At 45.9% G+C, this 22,666-nt stretch overlaps 1 protein-coding gene across 1 annotated transcript in view; it reads left to right on the forward strand.

The window, feature by feature from the left end:
- The first annotated feature begins 3,482 nt into the window (after positions 1-3,482).
- Positions 3,483-22,666, forward strand: part of INIP (INTS3 and NABP interacting protein) — a 28,809-nt gene continuing 9,625 nt past the window's right edge. Inside the window, exon 1 of the mRNA XM_073591398.1 lies at positions 3,483-3,686. Coding sequence (XP_073447499.1) covers positions 3,653-3,686 — 34 coding nt within the window. The 5' untranslated portion in view covers positions 3,483-3,652. The remainder of the gene's footprint in view (positions 3,687-22,666) is intronic.

The following is a 22,666-nucleotide window of genomic DNA, read 5'->3' on the forward strand; positions in this document are numbered from 1 at the left end:
CCATGGTCACCAACTACCGCCCTATCTCTCTACTAAACGTAGATATCAAACTGTTTGCCAAAGCTATCGCCAACCGTCTTATACCTCTACTCCCCAAACTAATATCCACAGAACAGGTAGGTTTCGTCCCCGGCCGCGAGGCCCGAGACAACACCACCAAAGCGCTAAACATCCACCATTGGATCACTACCTCTAACTCCAAAGGCTTCCTCTTGTCCCTCGATGCGGAGAAGGCGTTCGACAGGGTGGCATGGGACTTCATGGAGGCTACCCTGCATTACATAGGTTTGCCTCCACACTTACTCCGGATGATCATGACACTGTATTCTTCCCCCACAGCAAAGGTGAGGGTGAATGGTCGCCTGTCGAACGCCTTCTCCGTATCCAACGGTACCAGACAGGGATGCCCCTTATCCCCACTGATTTTCATTATCACTCTAGAACCATTCCTCCGCAAACTTAGGGATAACCCGAACATCAAAGGGCTGGAAATCGACAATAAACACTTTAAAATAGCCGCTTACGCGGACGATATCCTACTGTTCCTCACTGACCCGCTCATTACCATTCCTAACCTACTTAAAGAATTTGCTCACTTCAAATTTCTTTCTAACCTACAAATAAATTTCTCTAAGTCCAAAGCACTAAACATATCTCTACCTGATGAAATAGTCACTCAATGTAAACTTAACTTCCCGATTGACTGGGAACCTCATGCGCTCACGTATCTTGGCATTAAAATACCCTCCAAATTGACAGACCTATATAAACTAAACTTTTTACCCATCTTACAAACCATCCAAGCAGATCTAAAAAAATGGAGCTTGGGACCGTTCTCCTGGTTCGGAAAGACGGCGATCCTAAAAATGAACATACTTCCCAGATTGCTCTACTTATTCCAAACCATCCCTATACAACTCCCTCCTTCCTTCTTTGGCATACTTAAGAGAACATGTAGGAACTTCGTATGGTCTTCTAAACAACCCAGACTGAAATGGAACAGATTGACGTCTCCTAAACTCCAAGGAGGCTTATACATACCAGATATACAAAAATATTACTGGGTATGTCACCTCGCTAGGATAGTTGACTGGCACAATAACAGACCTAACAAAGACTGGATACATGTAGAAAATGCTTTTACCGCAATACCTCTACATCTTTTACCATGGATTAAGCAAAATAAAATACCTGAGGGGGCCACACATAACCAATTCATCAATGCAACTCTAAACACTTTTAAAGTAGCCTGCAAACTACTCCAACTGACACCCACACCGGGTCCCTTGACACCTTTGGAAAACAACCCGGACTTCATACCAGGAATACATAATAAGACCCCAAAGACGGATATGAATCACCCCAACCTTAGACTACAACAATTGTTCCAACAGGGCACTCTCATGTCTTTCCAGACCATGACTCGGACATTTCCAGACTACCACATTCCCTTTTATAAATACCTGCAGATACGCCACTTCGCCAATAGCGTCCAACCTATTGCAAACTTACACAGAGATCTTACACCCTTTGAAAGCTTTTGTAATAACCCAGAGCCCCAAAGACACCTTATCTCGTCTATATATAAACTCTTATTCACATCACAAGAAATCAAATCTGATAGTCTGATTTTACAATGGGAAAGGGATTTAAATCTAGACCTCACCACAGAAGACTGGCAACATGCCCTTACTCATATACACAAGGGTTCTCTCAATATCTCCACACAGGAAAACAGATATAAAATCTTTACAAAATGGTACAGAACTCCAGATAGGATACACAAATTCCACCCAAACCTTCCCCCCCTCTGCTGGCGTTGTCAAGCATCCAGGGGCACTCTCCTCCACATATGGTGGGATTGTCCCCTCATACAAAATTACTGGATAGACATACATCGACTAATTACACAGATTACGACTTATTCGCCTGATTTCACCCCGGCCCAATACCTACTTCATCACACCTCCCTTCCACAACACACCTACAAGAAATCCCTGGTTCTACACCTCATCAACGCAGCTACCTTATGCATCCCTATCCACTGGAGAGACACCTCCCCCCCCCACTATTCAAGAATGGATGCAGAGGGTAGACAGAATAGCTGAAATGGAACACCTTATACATCAATCCAATGATACACCATCCAAGTATGAACATATATGGGCTTGTTGGACTCATTTCAAATCAACCCACATACTGCACACTTCCTCTAAAGACCCCACCCCTCAAAGGAATGGAGAGACAGTACACACGCATTCAACTGCTTAATCCATGGAATTATCTTTGGGCTTTCATTGTTCTTCCATCATTCCTTCCCCCTTCCCCCTCCCTCGTAGGACCCTCTCTACCACCCAAGGGATCACTAATGATCTGCATGATCCCTCGCTGCCGTTCTGAGATCTGATAGGCATCACAGTTACGCCTTTTTTCAAACTATCTAGGCAGATTCGACATGCTTCTGTCTTCTCTGTCCTCATATGTCCCACACTGGGCACAGATTGCTCCCAATAGGGGTGCCCAGAGGTGGAACGGAGCAACCAAGGTCGGTTAAGGACAAGGAAAGACTTTAGGAAAGAAAGCAGGGAAATAGAGTAGGTTGCTGACCGGATGATAAGGAGAAGAGAAAGGAGGAATTGGAGATAGGATTTAATTGAAAACATAACAATACGCTTTTACAACGATTTTCATTCAAACTGCTACCTTAAATTCCAATTTTATCGACCTAAGTTACACCTTGACTCAAAGGTAGATATAATTGCATTGTACTGATATAATACACACCTTACCTTAGATGTAGACGTAAACACATTAATACCTATAAAGTCTGGGATGATAGCGTACTATGGTTTATTCCCCTTTTTTTTTTTTTTTTTTTATTCCATCCTTTCCTGCCACATTGGCAATGCATTTTAATGACAAGAGAATTTCGCAGATATATTTTACCACAACTCAAGGCTTATTCCCCCACCACATAAGATATCACCTACAAAATTTCTGATTGTAGTTCCTTCGTTCGTTTGTTCATACTATGTTATAGTACTTATAATGTCATGCATTATGATGTAATGTTATATCTGGCTATGGGCTAATATGTGACATTTACTTTCATGCTTTCATTTATGTAACACTTGTGTAAACTCAATAAAATTATACTTTTAAAAAAAAAAAGCTTAAATGGTTTGGATACAGTTAAAAAAAAAAAAAGCTTACATCTATTTTCAAAAAAATTGCCCAAGCCAGTAGAGAGAACCTCTACCTAAAACTAAAACAAATCACTGGGCTGGATCAGAATTTGAGTAACTCAGATTTGTCAACGTACCAGTAGAGGGCGCTAGTAATACAAACTGTTTCTAGTTTCACCAAAGAGCGTTTCCGTAAAGTTCTATAACAAAATGAGTTTCGCGTTAATAGGGCGGCGGCCATTTTTGCTCAGGGCATCAATCCAGCACGTGTAGTAAGCAAACAATGCTACAGCAGAGGGCGCTACTAAAAAAAAAAAAAAACATACCGAGAGTGATTTCACGATCGTTACTATCCGCTGTAATATTCTTCACGAACATTTTGGGGAGAGGGCAATGTCGGCGGCGGCGTTCTCAGGTTGCCAAGCAACCCTAAACCCGCCCCCTCTGCTAGTCAGAGGCTGAACAACATGGCGGCAGCGCCACCACCACCACCGGCAGCAGGTAATGTGAATGTGCAGTGAATGCTCATTGTTTACATAGAAGCTTCTTTCTGGTGTGCCCTCCTCTGATGGTTCGGTAACACTGCAGCAGGCGATATTGAAATGTAAAGGCAATCCTTTCTGGTTCAGCCTGTAATAGAAGGATGTCCTCCTGACCAGCTCCCCAGTGTTTACTATAGCTTGCTTTCAGCTGCATCCATCTAGCATTTGTATGAGATGATTCTGAGTGCCTAATGCCGCGTACACACGATCGGTTTTCTTGGAAGAAGATATGACGGCTTTTCTGACGGGATTCCGCTCAAATTTGCCTTGCATACACACGGTCACACAAAAGTTCTCTGAACTTACACCGTCAACGCGGTGACGTACAACACTACGACGAGCCGAGAAAATGAAGTTCAATGTTTCCGAGCATGCGTAGGAATTTTGCGCGTCGGAATTGCCACAGACGATCGCATTTTCGGATAGGATCTTTTCCCGACCGAAAAATTGAGAGCATGCTCTCAATCTTTTGCTGGCTGGAATTCCGCCAGCAAAAGACCGATGAAGCATACACACGGTCGCATTTTCAGACGAAAAACTCATCAGTCTTTTGCGGGCCGAAATTCCGATTGTGTGTACGCGGCATAAGGCTAAGTTCACACTTGCACAGTCTCTGAAAAGTGATCTGCAGTGGTTTGCTTTTAAGAGTGTGGCTAAGCTGCCTCTCACCCCTGCTGCCTCCCGAATGCCTGTGTTTGTTTTTTTTTTTGTTTTTCAAATGACAATTTTCAATGGGATTAAAGTGTCACAATCTCAAGCCAAGTGTATGGCACATGGTAGCGGAGGGGCCCTATTGACGTGATTGGACAAGTTTGACAGACGGCTCTGCCTGGCAGCTTGACATTAAGTTTGCCACAGTGCAAAACACCACAGCATGGGAAATCCCCTCTGGCTGTAGGAGTGTGGTAAAACTGCATCTTTAAGGGTAGTGGATGTGGCACTGCTCTATTATATATCTATGTGTGTGGTGCCCTTTAAATAAAAAAAAAAAATATATATATATATATAATTATAAGATGTAGATTCCTGGTGCTCTATTAAATTCCAATATGGTGTCTACATCATAGTGTTACCAAAACTTATTCAGTGGAGTATATTCTGTTAATTATATTTGTAAAGTGACAGGTGCTCTTTTTGACCAAAATTTTAATAAATAACAATCTTTGTGCAAATAATGCTTTCAAAATAAAATGACAGGTGCTCTTTAAAATTAAAGTTATTGTAATGTCTCGCTTTTTTTTTTTTTTTTTTTTCCTCTCTAAAAATAAAAAACATGTTATACTTACCTGCTCTGTGCAGTGGTTTTGCACAGGGCAGCCCAGATCCTTCTCTTCTTGGGTCCCTCTTTGGCTCTCCTGGCTCCTCCCTCCTGACCAGTGCCCCCACAGCAAGCAGCTTGCTATGGGGGTATCCGAGCTGCAGCGCCGTGTGTCCAATCAAACCCAGAGCCTTGCCTAGGCTTCGCCCCCTCTGTCTCCTCATTGGCTCACTGACTTTGACAGCAGCAGAAGCCAATAGCACTGCTGCTGGGTCTCAGCCAATCAGGATGGCCGAGGCATTCATGCACATCGCTGGATTGAGAGGGAGCTCAGGTATTAGGGAGGCTGCTGCACACAGAAGGTTTTTTTTTTTATAAATTTTTTTTTATTGCATTTTCAAGACAAACAATACATATACAACTAAAAAAACTAAAAGAAAAAGAAAAACAAAAAAAACCAGTGGTGCCTATACAAAGTATACTACACATCACATGGCAAGATATTATAATTTGTGATATTTATCTTATGATGAGTTAACCTATGGCTCGCTTCCTCTTGTATCTATTTAGAGGTCACTTGAGACGTCAAGTTCTCTCTCCAATCGTAGCCAATAAATGCTCACTACTCCCCCCCCCCCCCACAACCCCCATCATATTATTTGAAGACTCAGCCAGCTGTTTCCACATCCTCTAACCATGTACGCCAGACTCTATCGTACTTCATCGGGCATCCTCTATTGAAGTATGTGTCCTTATATAAAGGAAGGTTATTATTGACCAGACTTTTCCATTGTGTCAATGAAGGGGGGGTGGGGTTCTTCCATTGAATGGTAATGTTTTTCCGGGCATAGAATAGCAATAACCCGACCAGTGTGCGTTTTGCCATTGTTGGTACAAGTGTTTCAACTAACCCCAATAGACAGACTTCCATGGCATGTGGTAGAGTAGTTAATGCGACTCTATTTACCATGTCAAGTACCTCACTCCAATATTGCTGAATTTTAGGGCAATGCCAAAAAATATGAGAGAAATCTCCTGGGGAGAATCCACATCTCCAACACTCCGATGGACAGGTAGGGTTCATTTTATGGAGTCTATGTGGAGTAAAGTACGCTCTATGCACTATTTTAAATTGGATCAGCCGATCCCGCATAGAAACTAAGGAGCGGAAAGGGAAATCCCAAACATCATCCCAATCATCATTGTCCAGCGAGGGTATATCAAGCTGCCAGCGAGACCAGAGCTTATCTAGAGGTGGGAGAGACACATAGACCAAATGCTCATAGAGCTGTGAAGTAGGTTTCTCCGCACATTTAGTTCTAAGTGTCTTCTCCAGTCCTGACTGGACAACGATGCAGGAAGCGCGTGGAAACTGCGCAGCAAAAAGCATGTGACAATTGGGGATAACGAAATTGGTAATGATGAGGTATGTTATACATAGACGAAAGGTGTGAAAGGGGAGATAATGACATTCGTGACACTATGTGAGAAATAATTTTTATACCATACTTAGTCCATGCATAGGGGTCTGGAAGTTTGTAAATGTGTGGCAAAGCAGGGTTCAGCCATATCGGGGTGTTAGGAGAGATCTCGGTTGATTTGTACTTTTCTATATCTAGACCTGCCCGCCAAGCCCGCAGGGTGGTATGCATAGAGGGTGTCAAATGATATGGGGCTCGAGGGCCTCTGAATATCAGGAATTGCAAGGCTTCAAAAGAGCCCACTATCGTGGCCTCTAGGGCTGTGGAAGAGTTAGTTTTGTCAGGGTGCAGCCACCAGGCCACAGTCACCAGTTGGGTAGCTAGAAAATATTTGTAGCAATCAGGAAATGCCATACCACCCTGCGTTGTCGGCCGCATCAAAGTTGACAGCCGATACCTGGGTGGCGAGGAGCCCCAGATGAAGGATGAGAACAATTGATTCATTGTATTAAAAAACGATTTAGGTATCCACTGAGGGGAGTGGTGGAACAAATATGTGAATTTGGGGATAATTTTCATTTTAAGGAGATTTACTCGTCCCCAGACTGACAGAGGTAAATTACTCCACGTTTTAAGTTTTGTCTTAGTGTCCAAGAGTATAGGGGTAAGGTTAAGTGAGATGAAGTCTGATGCTTGTATGGATATATGAACCCCTAGGTACTTAAAAGTTTCCACCCATTTTAGTGTACAGTCTGGGGAGGAAGTAGTTTTGGCCGCCTGGTCTATCGGAAAAAGTATGGACTTGGACCAGTTGACCTTCAGTCCGGTGACTCCTGCAAAAGTGTCTAACACGTTCAGAACACCCTGTAAGGACGGGCCAGCATCATTGAGGAACAGTAGCATGTCATCCATGTACAGGGCCAGCCTCTCCTCCAGCAAGCCAATACGGAGACCTTTAATATGCGGGGACGTACGGAGCGCCTCCGCCACTGGTTCAATAGCTAAGGCAAATAAAGCTGGAGAGGGAGGACAGCCCTGCCGGGTTCCTCTGGTGAGCCTAAAAGGGGCTGATAATCCACCCCCTAGTCTTACTGATGAAGTGGGGCATTTGTACAATACCTGGAGCCATTGAATAAACAACAAGGGGAACCCCATTCTACGCAATGTTTCCCAAAGAAAAGGCCACTCTACGGTGTCAAAAGCCTTTTCTATGTTAAGTGAGGCTATAGTTCTCGAACCCGTGTTGTGATGTTGGGCATGTATGTTGGTATATAACCTTCTGAGGTTGACATCGGTGGATCTACGGGGCATAAAGCCAGCAGGAGGTTGGGTCTTTAGAGGGTTTGTGTATTAAAGTCAGATATGCAAGATACATTGAGTCGGGCAGTTTGCCATCCTTCAGGCATATATTATATAGCTGGGCCAGCAGAGGTGCCAGAAGGTCTCCATGCGACTTATTAAAGTAAACTGGAAGGCCATCCGGCCCCGGCGCCTTACCAGTGGGGAAGGATTGGATGGCCTTTAGAACTTCTAGGGCCGTAAATGGCCTAACTAGTGTCTCGCGCTCCTGATCTGACAGCCAGCCCAGCGCCAAGGGATCTAACAGGTCCCGTAGCCGCCCAGGCTGAAAGTCAGAGGGCAGGGTGGAGGTATACAACTTTTCGTAGAAAGCAGTAAACGTTTGCAAAACCTCAGAGGGTGAAGTCACCATGTCCCCATCAGCAGTCTGCAGAGTGGAGACAAGCGTGAGTGGTTGGTCATTCTGCGCCAATAGGGCCAGCAGGCGACCATTTTTGTCACCCTGTTCAAAAGTTCTTTGTCTGCCCCTATGAGTTTCAAGTCGTGTAACCTCTGTCAAGTGAAGATTCAGTTCTCTCTGAGCTGCCATAAGTGAGTCAAAATGAGATGGTGTGGGGTCTGAGCTATAAGTAGTGGTATGATTTGTCACCGACTGTTGCAGTAGTTGGGTCTCCTTTAATTGTTTCTTTTTAATATGGGCAATAGATGAGATATATTGTCCCCTCGCATATGCTTTAAACGCATCCCAAGTGATTTCAGGAGAGGAGGACCCAGTGTTCCGCTCCCAGAAATCAGCTAACGGGGGGGTATACTTTCAGTTAGGTCCGGATGGGAGACCCAATGAGCCCCCAGTCTCCACATTGCAGCACTCCGGGATGCAGGAGAGCGAAGCGTCACCACCAATGGGCTGTGATCAGACAGTCCGCTTGGCAAATAAGATGCCTCCAGCACATCCGCCAACAATGGGGGATTAGAAAAGGCCAGGTCTATACGCGATGCAGTTTTGTGGGATGCTGAGAAACACGAATAGACTCTGGTTGTAGGGTGCTTCCACCTCAAAATCTCTTCTAGGGCTACTGCCTGAGCCCAGCCAAAGAGATCTGTGCAATGATGCTTTGGTGGGGCAGGTCTATCTAGATCCGGGGACATAATAGCATTAAAGTCTCCCATAATTAAAATTTTCCCAGGGCAAAAGGGTGCAATGTTTTCCATAACCGCATATAGTATTACAGGTGAGAAAGGCGGAGGGATATACATATTAATGACAATATACCTGTGAGACCAAAGTGTAAATACAACAATAACAAATTTACCCTGTGGGTCCGTGCACACCTCTTCAATTACACATGGAAAATTCTTGTGTATAAGAATCGACACCCCTCTTGCATATGTAGAGTATGTGGCATGTATAGCCCTCTGTATCCATGGTTTTTTCAATGTCAGGATTCTGCGCCCATTAGATGGGTCTCTTGAAGTAGAATGAGTTGGGGGGAGTGGGTCTTTAGATACTGGAAAAGGAGAGCTCGCTTGAATTTTGATCCAAGGCCCCTGACATTCCAGGAAAGGACCGTAAAGGAATCGGCACGGGGATTAGCCATCTACATTTCTACATTAAAATTAGGGTTGTCCCGATACCACTTTTTTAGGACCGAGTACAAGTACCGATACTTTTTGTCAAGTACTCGCCGATACCGATACTTTTTTTTTTAATGTCACGTGACAGGTTTTTTTTTGCTATTTTTTTTGTTGGGGGGGGGGGTGAACGTTGTATGTGTGTGTGTTTTTTTTTGTTTTTTCTTACAATTTTTATTTTTTACAATAATATTTTTTTATTCTTTATTGTTTTTTTTTTTTGTTTTTTTTTTTTTAATCAGCCCTTTTGGGGGGCTTTGGTGAGATATCAGGGGTCTTAACAGACCTCTGATATCTCCCCCTTGAGACAGAGAAAGAGACAGAGGATAGAGATTCCCCAGTCCCTTTCTCTGCAGCGTCAGCTGCACTGAGAATGAATGGAGAGAAGACAGCGGCTCCTCTCCATTCATAAACTGACACATCGTAATCACAGGAGATTACAATGTTTCAGTTATGTGAATAGACAGAGTCAGCTGATCCATACACAAAGGAAGGAGGAGGGGGACGGAGGAACTGAGGGGGAGAACGGAGGGGACAGATAAGGAGAGAGGAACGGAGGGGGGAGAACGGAGGGGACAGATAAGGAGAGAGGAACGGAGGGGGAGAACGGAGGGGACAGATAAGGAGAGAGGAACGGAGGGGGAGTACGGAGGCGGACAGATAAGGAGAGAGGAACGGAGGGGGAGAACGGAGGGGACAGATAAGGAGAGAGGAATGGAGGGGGAGTACGAAGGGGGACAGATAAGGAGAGAGGAATGCAGGGGACAGCGGAGAGGCACAGAGGAAAGGAGGGGGCATGGAGGAGGATGCTGTGACAGTCAGCTGTGAGCGATCACCGCTGTATGCCACTAAAGCTGGTGAAAGCCGCTGGGGGAGAATCTTGTAACTCCCCACGCGCCGATCTTAGCTGTCCTCTAGGTATCGGGGGAAGCATCGGGAGCATTTGCCCGAGTACAAGTACTTGGGCAAATGCTCGGTATCGGTGCCGATACCGATACTGGTATCGGGACAACCCTAATTAAAATGTGAGAACCAACTAGGATGAATGGGAGAGCAAAACACGAGCAGCAAAATCCTTGACACAACATACCATGTATTAGCAGCATTTAAATTTATCCAATATCGTGCACCAAAAGAGAAAAAAAGGAAAGAAACCTTTGGAACATTTTTAAACAAACCCAAGCACAATGTGCCTTTCCTACTATGCCCCATCTCTCTTCCGGAACGAGGGAGAAGGATGGGGATAGTTTTACCCCTAAACAAAAAGAACCTTATAACTGTAGTGGCAACCTAAAACTCAGTGCACTACACTATCATGCCAGATCAGAAACCCTTTGAGCTTGACTCGTATGGTCACGTCCTGGACCAAGGTGAGGGGGGTCGCCGTAACTGGCAAATGTCCTCGTCTGAACCTGAGCGAGGGAGAGGGGTGAGGTGTCAAGGCGAAAAATTAGGGACGGATCACCGTTTAGGTGTCAATGACAAAAAGTATGCATGATATTTACTGGAGCTCCTCAGACAGGAGGAACTAGTTTCAGTTCCATCTGCAAAAGATGTATGGTAGAAGGTGAGGATGATGACGTGGTACCGTAGTGCAGAAAGATGTGGTAGCCGATAATGAATTGTACTGGAAGTCAACATGGGGTAGAAGGAGGATCATTATAGGAATTTGAAGTACTTATCTGAACCCAGCAGATCGTATAATCAACACCGGTCCAATTTTCATTATGACACTAACGGGTGTCCAACCATGCCGCAGCTGCCTCAGGGGTATCGAAGAAACGGGTGTTGTCACCATCCGTGATCCTCAATCTGCTGGGGTATAAAAGGCCAAAACGTATTCCCTTCTCTCGGAGTCGACGTCTGACATCCGTAAAAGATTTGCAGCGCTGCTGCACCTCTTGAGAGAAATCAGGAAAGAAAGATAATCTGGTGTTCTCATATTTGATTTCCAGCATGGTTCGGGCCGCTGCCAAGATGCGGTCTCGATCACGGTAGTTCAGTAAGCGTAACAGGAAGGGACGTGGAGGGGCCCCCGGTCTTGGAGGAAGTGGCGGGACCCTGTGAGCTCTTTCCACTACAAAAGTGGGCGACAAATCCCCCAAATTAAACAGGGTGGATAATAACTGCTCAGTGAATTCAGCTGGCTTGGGACCCTGCGCGCTTTCAGGCAAACCAAGGATGCGAATGTTCTTGCGCCGGAGGCGGTTCTCGGTGTCTATGGCTCGTTCCTGGAGCGCCTTCACTTGGAGCTGTAGGGCCCTCACCTCTCTGGAATCTGACCGGACCACATCCTCTACCGTGGAGACTCTGTCCTCCACCTCTGCGATATGGGATCGGAATTTATCCATGTCCTGGCGGATAAGACTGACATCTACAGTTAGGAAGTCTATTTTGGCAGTCAGGGTTTCTTTACATGCTGTAATGGCCGCCAGGATCTCTGCTCCCGTGGGGGACTCCGCAGCCCCTGACTCCACCACTGTTTTCGCATTCGCCGCCATTGCTGCCGCCGGCAGGCGCCCGGTCACTGACGGGGCGGTATGAGAAGCCTTGTTTTTTTTTTAATGTGATTGTGAATAACGGGTCTTAGGAGGGCCCATCCGCAGTGTATTCTGCTCTGGATAAGGGCTGTGTGGTTGGTGAGAGACAGCAGGCAGGCACCAGAACACAGTGGGCAGGGCAGAAGATGCACAGGGTCAGGGCTTGCAGGGCACCAGTTCTGCAGGAATGGCAATTTGGGGAAGGCAGCACAGCACTGTTGGGACACGGTACCTGTATGTGGGGGATGCTTCAAGCACCATAGGCCTGGAAGATGGCAGCAGGCCTCAGAACCCGTCCATGTAGGAGTCTCCTGTGGCCTCGGGGTCTCCACACCGATCGACAGCCTCCCGGGGACCACCGCCACAGATGCGGATGTAGCGGCCGCCTCCCGCTCCGCCGATCGCGGAAATCGAGCCCGGGGATGCTGGAGGCTCTGTAGGCCTCAAAACGGCGGCCAGCCGCAGCGCCCGGGAACAGATCAGACCAATCCTCCGGCGGTCATCTGGCCTTCCTCCCGCCGCAGACACCTCCCAGGGACTGCCGCTACGGATGCTGGTGGATTAGCCGTCCGTTACTCCTCCAATCGCGGCACTTTAGCGCGGGGATGCTGGAGGCCTAGCAGGCCTCAAGATGGCGGCTGGCTGCTGCTGTGTGGAGCCGGTCACGGCCCCGTACACGATCAATCGGCCGGCCGAGCTCCACAATTTTCCCAAGGGCTGGTGCAGAGGGTGTCCGGGGATAGCTGGGATAAATTTTGAGGCTCACTAGGCTGTTTATCTTGCAGGATGGAGTTGGATGAGATCAGGATCGCGGAGCTCCTCAGTAACGCGTCCTATTCTCTCTACATCCGGACACGCCCCCCCCACAGAAGGTTTTTTTATTTTAATGTATAGAATGCATTAGAATAAAAAAACCTTCTGCCTTATGAACCACTTAATTCCAAACTGATGACCTGTAGAGGCTTTTAACCACCTCAATACTGGGCACTTTCACCCCCTTCCCGCCCAAGCCATTTTTCAGCTTTCAGCGCTGCCACAATTTGAATGACAATTGCGCGGTCATGCAACGCTGTATCCAAATGACATTTTTATAATTTTTTCCCCACAAATAGAGCTTTCTTTTGGTGGTATTTGATCACCTCTGCGGTTTTTATTTCTTGTGCTATAAACAAAAGAAGTGGGACAAGTTTGAAAAAAACACAATATTTTTTACTTTTTGCTATAATAAATATTCAATTTCTTTTTTTTTTTAAAAAACAAATTGTTTCCTCAGTTTAGGCTGATATGTATTCTTCTGCATATTTTTGGTAAAGAAAAATCGCAATAAGCATATATTGATTGGTTTGTGCAAAAGTTATAGTGTCTACAAAATTGGGGATAGATTTATAGCATTTTTATTATTATTTTTTTTTTTTTTTTTACTAGTCATGGCGGCGATCTGTGATTTTTATCGTGACTGCGATATTGCAGCAGACATATCGGACACTTTTGACACATTTTTGGGACCATTCACATTTATACAGCGATCCGTGCTATAAAAATGCATTGATTACTATATAAATCTGACTGGCAGGGAAGGGGTTAACACTAGGGGGTGATCGATTGGTTAAATGTGTGCCCTAAGGAGTGATACTAACTGTGGGTGGAGGGGACTGACTAGGAGAGGTGACCGATCGGTGTCCCTATGTATGACACACCATCAGTCTTCTCTCCTCTGACAGGACGTGGATGTGTGTGTGTTTACACACACACATCCACGGTCCTGCCCAGTTACTGGGCAATCGCGGGTGGCTGGGCACACGCATCGGGACCCAAGAGACATGGCCGGCGTGCGCACGCCCCCTAGTGCCCCGGGAAGCGATCACGTCACATGACGGCCACCCAGAACGAGAGCTGCCTCGTCCCGCAACCATATGACAGTGGGCGGGCAGCTAGTGGTTAAAGTGATTGTAAATTTTTTTTTTTTATAACAAACATGTCATACTTACCTCCACTGTGCAGTTCGTTTTGCACAGTGTGGCCCTGATCATCATCTTCTGGGGTCCCCCAGCAGTGCTTGCGGCTCCTCCTCGCATCGGTAAACCCCCTGTGAGAAGTGCTCTCCCTGGGGGTTACCTTGCGGGCGTGCTCCCAAGTCCAGCATTTTGTGTGCATAGACACAGAATGCCGGACTTGGCCCAGCCCCTCAGCCCCCACGTCATTGGATTTGATTGATAGCAGCGTGAGCCAATGGCTGCGCTGCTATCAATCTATTCAATCAATAGCCGTGAACCCCGGGCAGAGAGGTAGAGCGCGTCTCCGCCGAGGGAACAAAGGGCTCAGGTAAGTAAAACGGGAAGGCTGGGGGGCCGGTCAGTGTCAGAAGTGTTTTCACCTTAATGCATTAAGGTGAAAATACACGAGGGTTTACAACCCCTTTAAGACCAGGCCTTTTTCTGACATTTGTTGTTTACAAGTAATAATCAGTATTTTGTGCTAGAAAAGTACTTAGAAACCCCAAACATTAGATTTTTTTTCTTTTCTTTTTTTTTTAGCAGACTCTAGCAGCATCTTTCACATTATACAAAAAAATGGGCTAACTTTACTGGGTTTTTTTATTCAATAAAGTGTTTTTTTTTTTTTTTTTTACAAAAAAATTGTGCTTGAAAGACCGCTGCGCAAAATACAGTGTGACATAAAATATTGCAATGGCCACCATTTTATTTTCTAGGGCAGGGGTATGCAACCTGGGGCCCGGTGACCCCGCCCCCTATGACGTCACCTTCCCATCATGCCCGGGTGGTGACGTCACAAGGGGGCGGGGTCACCGGATGACATCACCTGGTGACCACGCCCCATGCCTATATAAGTCGTTGCGCAACACGCACCCGACATTACAGCGAGAGAGAGCGCGTTGTGTCAACATCGGAAGAAGAGCAGAGGGGAGAAGACGACGGAGAAGACCGGTTCACCACTAGCAAATGATAGAAGAGGCCTGAGACCGCAGAGAAGAAGACCCCTGGAGCTGACTAATAAACTACTTTAAAAACCTGTGTAGTGTGTTTTATTTTTGACACTTTTCCCAGGTGAATGGATAGGGGTACGATGTACCCCATACTAATTCACATAAGGTGGGGGGCCGGGATCTTGGGGCCCCCTTGTTAAAGGGGACTCCCGGATTCCGATAAGCCCCCCGCCCGCAGACCCCGACAACCAACGCCCAGGGTTGTCGGGAAGAGGCCCTTGTCCTCATCAACATGGGGACAAGGTGCTTTGAGGTGGGGGGGGGCGCAGTGCCCCCCCTGCCCCGAAGCACCTACCCCCATGTTGAGGGCATGGGGCCTGGTACGGTTAAGGAGGGGGGCGGCGCTCGCTCGTCCCCACCCCCTTTCCTGACCGGCCAGGCTGCGTGCTCGGATAAGGGTTTGGTATGGATTTTGGGGGGGGACCCCCACGCTGATTTTTCAGCGAAGGGGGTTCCCCTTAAAATCCATACCAGACCAAAGGGCTTGGTATTGTCTGAGGGGGGGGGGGAACCCCAGGTCAATTTTTTTTTCATTATGGCGGCACAAGTCCCACCGCAAGTCGGATCATAATGATACGACTTCTGGTGCGACTTCTATTCAAATCAATGGGCTCCCATAGGGAACATTGATTTTGAATAGAGGCAGAGAAACGCGGTTAAAAGCTAGCGCCGCTAAACGTGCATTGACAGCAATTCAAAACGCGGATAAAATCGCGTTTTTAAAGCAGCGGTTTCCTGCCAGCAATCCGACATTCAGAACGGCTGTTTATGAGCTCCAGTGTGCATGGAGCCTAACTCCGCTTTCCAAAAAATTGTGGTTAATCACAGTTCACTCATGATTCAGCATTGGAGGGGGCAATTACTTTTTGACATAGGGCCAGGCAGGTTTGAACAGCTTTTTTCCCTTAATAAATGAGATAATAATTTAAAATCTACATCTTGGATTTACTCGGGTTATCTTTGTGTAATGTTAAAATTTGTTTGATCTTAATCATTTAAGTGTGAGAAATATGCAAAAAAAAAAATCGGGAAGGGTAAAATACTTTTCCACAGCACTGTATATGCGGCCCCACTGCACTGGGCTTTTTTCCGTGGGGTCACAATTATGTGCATCTTCCTTTGTACTGGGAGTGTGCCGCACAGCGTGCTCCCAGCACAGAGACCGGGGGCTCACTGAGAGGCCCGGGTCCCATACTTATGATATATATATGTTTGTTTATATGTGTTATGTCGCCGTTTTGCACTAGGGTACAAAACCTTTTAGTGTCTGTTCCCCCCTCACTCCCCTTTATACTTACCTGAGTCCTGTATCGATCCAGAGCTGTGCTCTTCTATCTCCGCTCTCTCATAGACTTGACAATCACTTTATGCTTGACAAATCAATACTTTAGTTTTAGTGGAAAAATAGGGTATTTATTAGATGTATTTGCGTGTTCTCCTGGTCTGGTAATATCGACCAATCCTCACTTCTGCTGCCCTGCCACTTTTGACCTGGCAGTTGAATATGTATGGTGTTTTTGTGGTTTCAGTGATGGATCTCTTAACATTCCCTGAAATAGCTAGAGTACATCTTGTGATATTACTATTGCATGACGGTTTTTATAGGTGCATTATGTGCTTTTTTTTTTTTCTCAAGTATTTCTGTAAACTTATTTGAGCAAAATGTCAACAGTATGAGTAATTTGATACAATAGACATGTTATATCATTAACATTCTTCTGTTTCTATTAAATCTACTTGTGCGGCACTCAGCTACAAATATACTGCTATTAAGAGACACAGGCTTCTCGTTTTACATCCATTAGCACACTGGTTCAACAACATGGGTTTTTCTATATATATTTTATATATATATATATATATATATATATATATATATATATATATATATATATAGTCAAAATAAAAAAAGAATATCTCCTGTGTTAAGTGCAGAGTGTCTAATGACTTTATTTTTTGATTCATTCTGCTTACTGAAAAAAAATCACCTTTTTATATAGCTTAGTTAAAGCAAACCTTTCCTTTTTTCACTAAAAGGCAGAAGGCAGACCCAGAGTTCCAGGAAATAACAAGAGATTGATTCATCCCATGCCAATTCCACAGGGGGGGGGGCTCCATTGGAGTTCACCTGTTCAGCGCGGAATCTGTCCGCTGATCCCCGCTAAGCAGAGTGGACACAGACAACTTTCCTTTATGGGCAGTTGGATATAAACGGACCGCCTGTCCATTTACACCCAAATGCCATCTGATCCAGTCCTCTACATGGATGGGGAACGAATTCCCATCCGTCTGTTTTTACTGGATCAGATGTCGCCCGGCGTCAGCAGACACATGTCCGTTGACACCCACTGCTCCTTAGAGGAGACTGGAGGGTCAGATCGGGTCCACCTGAAAAACTGACAGGTGGACCCACTTGGTCCACTAGTTTGAAAGGAGCCTTAGTGATAATGGCCTTCGGGGTTTGTAGATTGCCATTACTAAACATTTCTAAAGGTGCCCTTTTTGTCATTTTTAAGATAAAGGTGAAGTTTCTCTTTAGGTAAGCAGTAAGAATTCCTGATATAGGCTGGTCACATCCTAATCTCAAAACAGTACCAATACGTGAAATATTGATAATGCTTGATGTGGCAGGTTTCTATTGATTCAGCCATGCTTGAGTTCATCCATTTTTCACCCAAAGCCTAACAAATTTATTTAGGGACCTGATTAATCCCCTGTCACAATGCTCAGGCTCACTTTTCAATACTGTTCAGGAAATTTTCCTTCAGGATAACACTCCACAAAACGCAATGGCCCTGTTCTCTAGACTTTTAACACATGATGGAAGATGAAGAACAATGGGATATGTCTGGAGGAAAAAGGTGGTTAGGGGAAATCCTTCCTCCTAATTCAAACATTATAGATTAGTGTATTGTTATTCTAAACATTTCAAGCTGTCTATGGAGTCCTGTGTATAATTTTGCTACAAAGAAACACCTAAAAAGTTAGGAAGTACATTTTCCTATCTATTAGGTGTGACGTTTTAGGACACCTTTCATGAAGAATGCGCTGCCATTGCATCACAACGGGAAAACAGACCTGCAGCTTTTTAAAATCCAGTTCACTGCAATCCATTGACACTTAGGGAACTTGTGCATTCGGGTGCAATTCTAAATAAATAGCAATACAATGCACCACACAGAGTGCGTTACTGTTGTGATAAAATGCACATTACTACAATGCATAGGTCTGAAGGAGGCCTAAAGGCCAAACATTCTTTCAAATAACCTAATCCTAATGACCCCATTCCCATTTTAACTAAAGTCCCCTTGTAGTTGGCAATACGGTCCAGGATCCTACATTATATTGGGTAGCACTCAGTTGGAGAAGCCTCCCTGCAGGCTTACAAGTAGATAGCTTTTTCATTAGGGTCTATGAAGAACCCAGTATCCCTGACTTTGCATTTCCCTGACACTAAGCACCCCTAACAATGAACCCCAACACCTCACACAGTGTACTTTCTGTCAGCTAGCAACTCTGACACTGCATACCTCACCATTGTTCCCTATTGTCACCTTTCCAGGGACATGCAGAAGGGAGGCAAGTTGGAGCCTTGAATTTCTGGGCTTGTCCACTTCCTCCTCATTCTGGTGACATCAACCCCTCCCCAATGCTGTGCACATTGTTTGTGGGTCAACGGGAAAGGAAGATGCACATTTCTGGGTTAAAAGGGCAAAGGGAAGCCAAGCACTAATTTTGGCCAGCAATTTTGGGTCCCAGCAAGTGACCTGATCTTTCCATGATCAACCTGAGCTGGACCAAGCCAAGTGTCAGAGATCAAATTTTGAGACTCCACCTTATAGAGAAATCACAGAAATGCCTGCTATCACTCCACAACCTAAACACGTCTCAAAGCAGATCATTTCCTCTGCATCACTTCCCAATTAAGCATTCCCCCCTAGAAAAACAACACTTTCATGGACATGCTTTTCAAATGATTGCATAAATGAAGTGAATATTTACACATTTTTTTCAGTTAAGAAAGAACAACTTCTTTAGTAAATCAGCCTCTCTGTGATAATGGTCACAAGGACAAATAGAGAGGGTTAGACCCCATACACACTATTAGATTTTCTGCAGATTTTTGTCTTCAGATTTACAAAAACATGTAGAGCAAGGGCCTGCCTGATTGCATACAAATTGAAACTCTAATGCCCTGTACACACGGTCGGATTTTCTGACAGAAAATGTGTGTTAGGACCTTGTTGTCGGAAATTCCGACCGTGTGTAGGCTCCATCACACATTTTCCATCGGAATTTCCGACACACAAAGTTTGAGAGCTGGCTATAAAATTTTCCGACAACAAAATCCATTGTTGGAAATTCCGATTGTGTGTACACAAATCCGACACACAAAGTGCCACGCATGCTCAGAATAAATTAAGAGACGAAAGCTTTTGGCTGCTGCCCCGTTTATAGTTCCGACGTACGTGTTTTACGTTACCGCGTTTAGAACGATCGGATTTTCCGACAACTTTGTGTGACCGTGTGTATGCAAGACAAGTTTGAGCCAAAATCCGTCTGAAAAAATCCATGGATTTTGTTGTCGGAATGTCCGATCAATGTCCGACCGTGTGTACAGGGCATTAAGGTTTGACCTCATATTATATGGTTTTGGTAAATCTCTGGACAAAAATCTGCAGAAAATCTAATAGTGTGTATGGGGTCCAAGGCCGGGTTCACACTGGTATGACAAACGCTCCGACATTGGAAGCTCATGTCGCGTGACGTGTAAAAATCAATGTTTCCCTATGGGAAGCCGTCTTAACTGGTCCGACACAAGTCGGTCTGACTTTGAAAATGCTCGTCGTCTTGACTGATCTGACTTTGGCATGCGACTTGTGCTCTGATCTTGAAGGGGAACTCAACGTCAAAAAAAAAAAACAGCATGGGTTCCCCCTCCAAGAGCATACCAAGCCCTTCAGTCTGGTATGGATTTTAAGGGGTACCCCCACTCCGAAAAAACGGTGTGGGGGTCCTCACAGGATCCATTCCAGACCCTTATCTGAGCACACAGCCTGGCGGGTCAGGAAAGGGGGTGGGGACAAGCAAGCTTCCCCCCCGAACCATACCAAGCCGCATGCCCTCAACATGAGGGGGTGGGGCAGGGGGGGCCCTGCGCCCCCCCTACCCCAAAGCACCTTGTCCCCATGTTGATGAGTTGTCGGGGTCTGCGGGCGGTGGCTTATCGGAATCTGGAAGCCCCCTTTAACAAGGAGGCCCCCAGATCCTGGCCCCCCATCCTATGTCAATGAGTATGGGGTACACTGTACCCCTACCCATTCACCTAAAAAAAGTGTCACACATGTTTTTAAAGTAATTTATTAAGCAGCTCCGTCGTCTCTTCCGATCTCTTCTCCCCACTCCCACTCACTCTTCTGCCTCCTCTGATTGTCTTCTGCCTCTGCCGTATCTTCTCCGCTAATGTCTTCTACCCCTCTCCGGGTTTTCTCCCTCTCTCCGCTGTCTTCTGCCTCTGCTGGGTCTTCTCCGCTTTCTTCTTGCTCTTTTTCTGGGTCTTCTCCGCTGTTTTCTCCCTCTGTTCTTCTTACAATGTTGACTCAACGCTCTCTCCCACTCCAATGCTGAGTGCGCGGTGTGCCACGGTGGGCGGGTCACCGTGTGATGTCATGAGGCCCCACCCCTTATGACTTCACTACCCGGGGCATGATGGGTGGCAACATCATAAGGGGCGGGTCTCTGGTGACCCCGCCCCATGCCTATATAAGTATGCCTATATAAGTAGTGGCACCCGGCATTAGAGCGGGAGATCTCAATGAGTCAACATTGGAAGAAGAACAGAGGGAGAAGACAGCGGAGAAGACCCAGCAGAGGCAGAAGACAGTGGACAGAGGGAGAAGAACCGGAAAGGGCTAGAAGAAATCAGCGGAGTAGACCCGGAGAGGGGAGAAGAACCGGCAGAGGCAGAAGACGTCAGCGGAGGAGGCAGAAGAGCCGGAGTGGGGAGAAGAAATTGGAAGAGACGACGGAGCTGCTTAATAAATTACTTTAAAAACATGTGTAATGTGTTTTACTTTTGACACTTTTTTTTTTTTAGGTGAATGGGTAGGGGTACAGTATACCCCATACTCATTCACATAGGGTGGGGGGGTCTGGGATCTGGGTTTCCGATAAGCCCCCTGACAACCAACAGCCAGGGTTGTCGGGAAGAGGCCCTTGTCCTCATCAACATGGGGACAAGGTGCTTTGGGGTGGGGAGGCAAGAAGACCCAGCAAAAGAGCTAGAAGATAGCGGAGAAGACTCAGCAGAGGCAGAAGACAGAGGGAGAAGAACCAGAGAGAGAGTGGAGAAGGGCTAGAAGACATTAGCGCAGGAGACCCGGAGAGGGGAGAAGCTGTCGGAAGAGACACCAGAGCTGCCTTTATAAATTACTTTAACACCCTGTGTGCTGTGTTTTTATTTTAGAGACTTTTTTTCAGGTGAATGGGTAGGGGTACAATGTACCCCACACTCATTCACATAGGGGAGGGCGGAATCTGGGGGCCCCTTTGTTAAAGGGGGCTTCCAGATTCCGATAAGCCCCCTGCCCGCAGACACCGACAACCAATGGCCAGGGTTGTCAGGAAGAGGCCCTTGTTCTCATCAACATGGGCCCAAGGTGCTTTGGGGAGGGTGGGCGCAGGGCCCCCCCTGCCCCAAAGCACCCCCCCCCATGTTGAGGGCATGGGGCCTGGTACGGTTCAGGAGGGGGGGCGCGCTCGGATAAGGGTTTGGTATGGATTTTGGGAGGACTCCTACGTCATTTTTTCTGGATGGGGGTTCCCCTTCAAATCCAAGCCAGACTGAAGGGCCTGGTATGCTCTTGGAGGGGGAACCCATGCCGTTTTTTTTTTTTTTTAATTTGGCATTGAGTTCCCCCTAAAGATTCATACCAAACACAGTGCATGGTATTGTCAGGGATCAAAGTCTGATCCCTGTTCATTGAAGTCGGACTTCAAATCGCAGGGCATAGTCGGATCCAAAGTGGTACGACTGTCGTTTCTTACCAGCGTGAACCCGGCCTCAATCTGTTAATCTCTCCAGCGAGGATACAGCAAAAAAAATCCTGACAGTGGGTCTACCTATTCTTTATTTCGTCCAAAACTAGAATACAAAATATTGCCTATACATACAGTAAAACCTTGGATTGCGAGCATAATTCGTTCCGGAAACATGCTTGTAATCCAAAACACTTGTATATCAATGCGTATTTCCCCATAAGAAATAATGGAAACTCAGATGATTCTTTCCACAACCATTTATTCATAAATCCTTCAGTTTATAGTCTATATAAAAAGATTATAGCAATGTGATAGGTTGTGTAACCATAAAATGTCCATTCACAAATGGCCGCCTCCACAAGGGGATTAGAAGCAAAATCCAGCAGGAGCTACAGAGTAGAAAAAGAGAAGAGAGGCGCCTCTAAGCGTAGCAATATGGTTACATTTAATAAAGGTACAACATTTAGCAGCTCACATGGTTGATGATTAAAACAGGTACATCTAAGTATGCAGGCATCTGGAGTAAAGCTGTCTACATAGACCATCCTCCGCACCGCCAGCTCTCACTGCTGTCGGTCTGCAATCGTGACTACCCTGCAGTAGAGCGATCTGAAAGCGAGGCTTGAACCGCTTGTGGAGCACAGTGTGGAAGGGATGACTTCGATGGTGTGGAGGATGGTCTATGTGGACCACTTTACCCCGGATCCCTGCATACTTAGATGTGACTGTTTTAATCATCAACCA

This window comes from Aquarana catesbeiana, linkage group LG01, assembly GCF_042186555.1.
Source record: "Aquarana catesbeiana isolate 2022-GZ linkage group LG01, ASM4218655v1, whole genome shotgun sequence".
Lineage (NCBI taxonomy): Eukaryota > Metazoa > Chordata > Amphibia > Anura > Ranidae > Aquarana > Aquarana catesbeiana.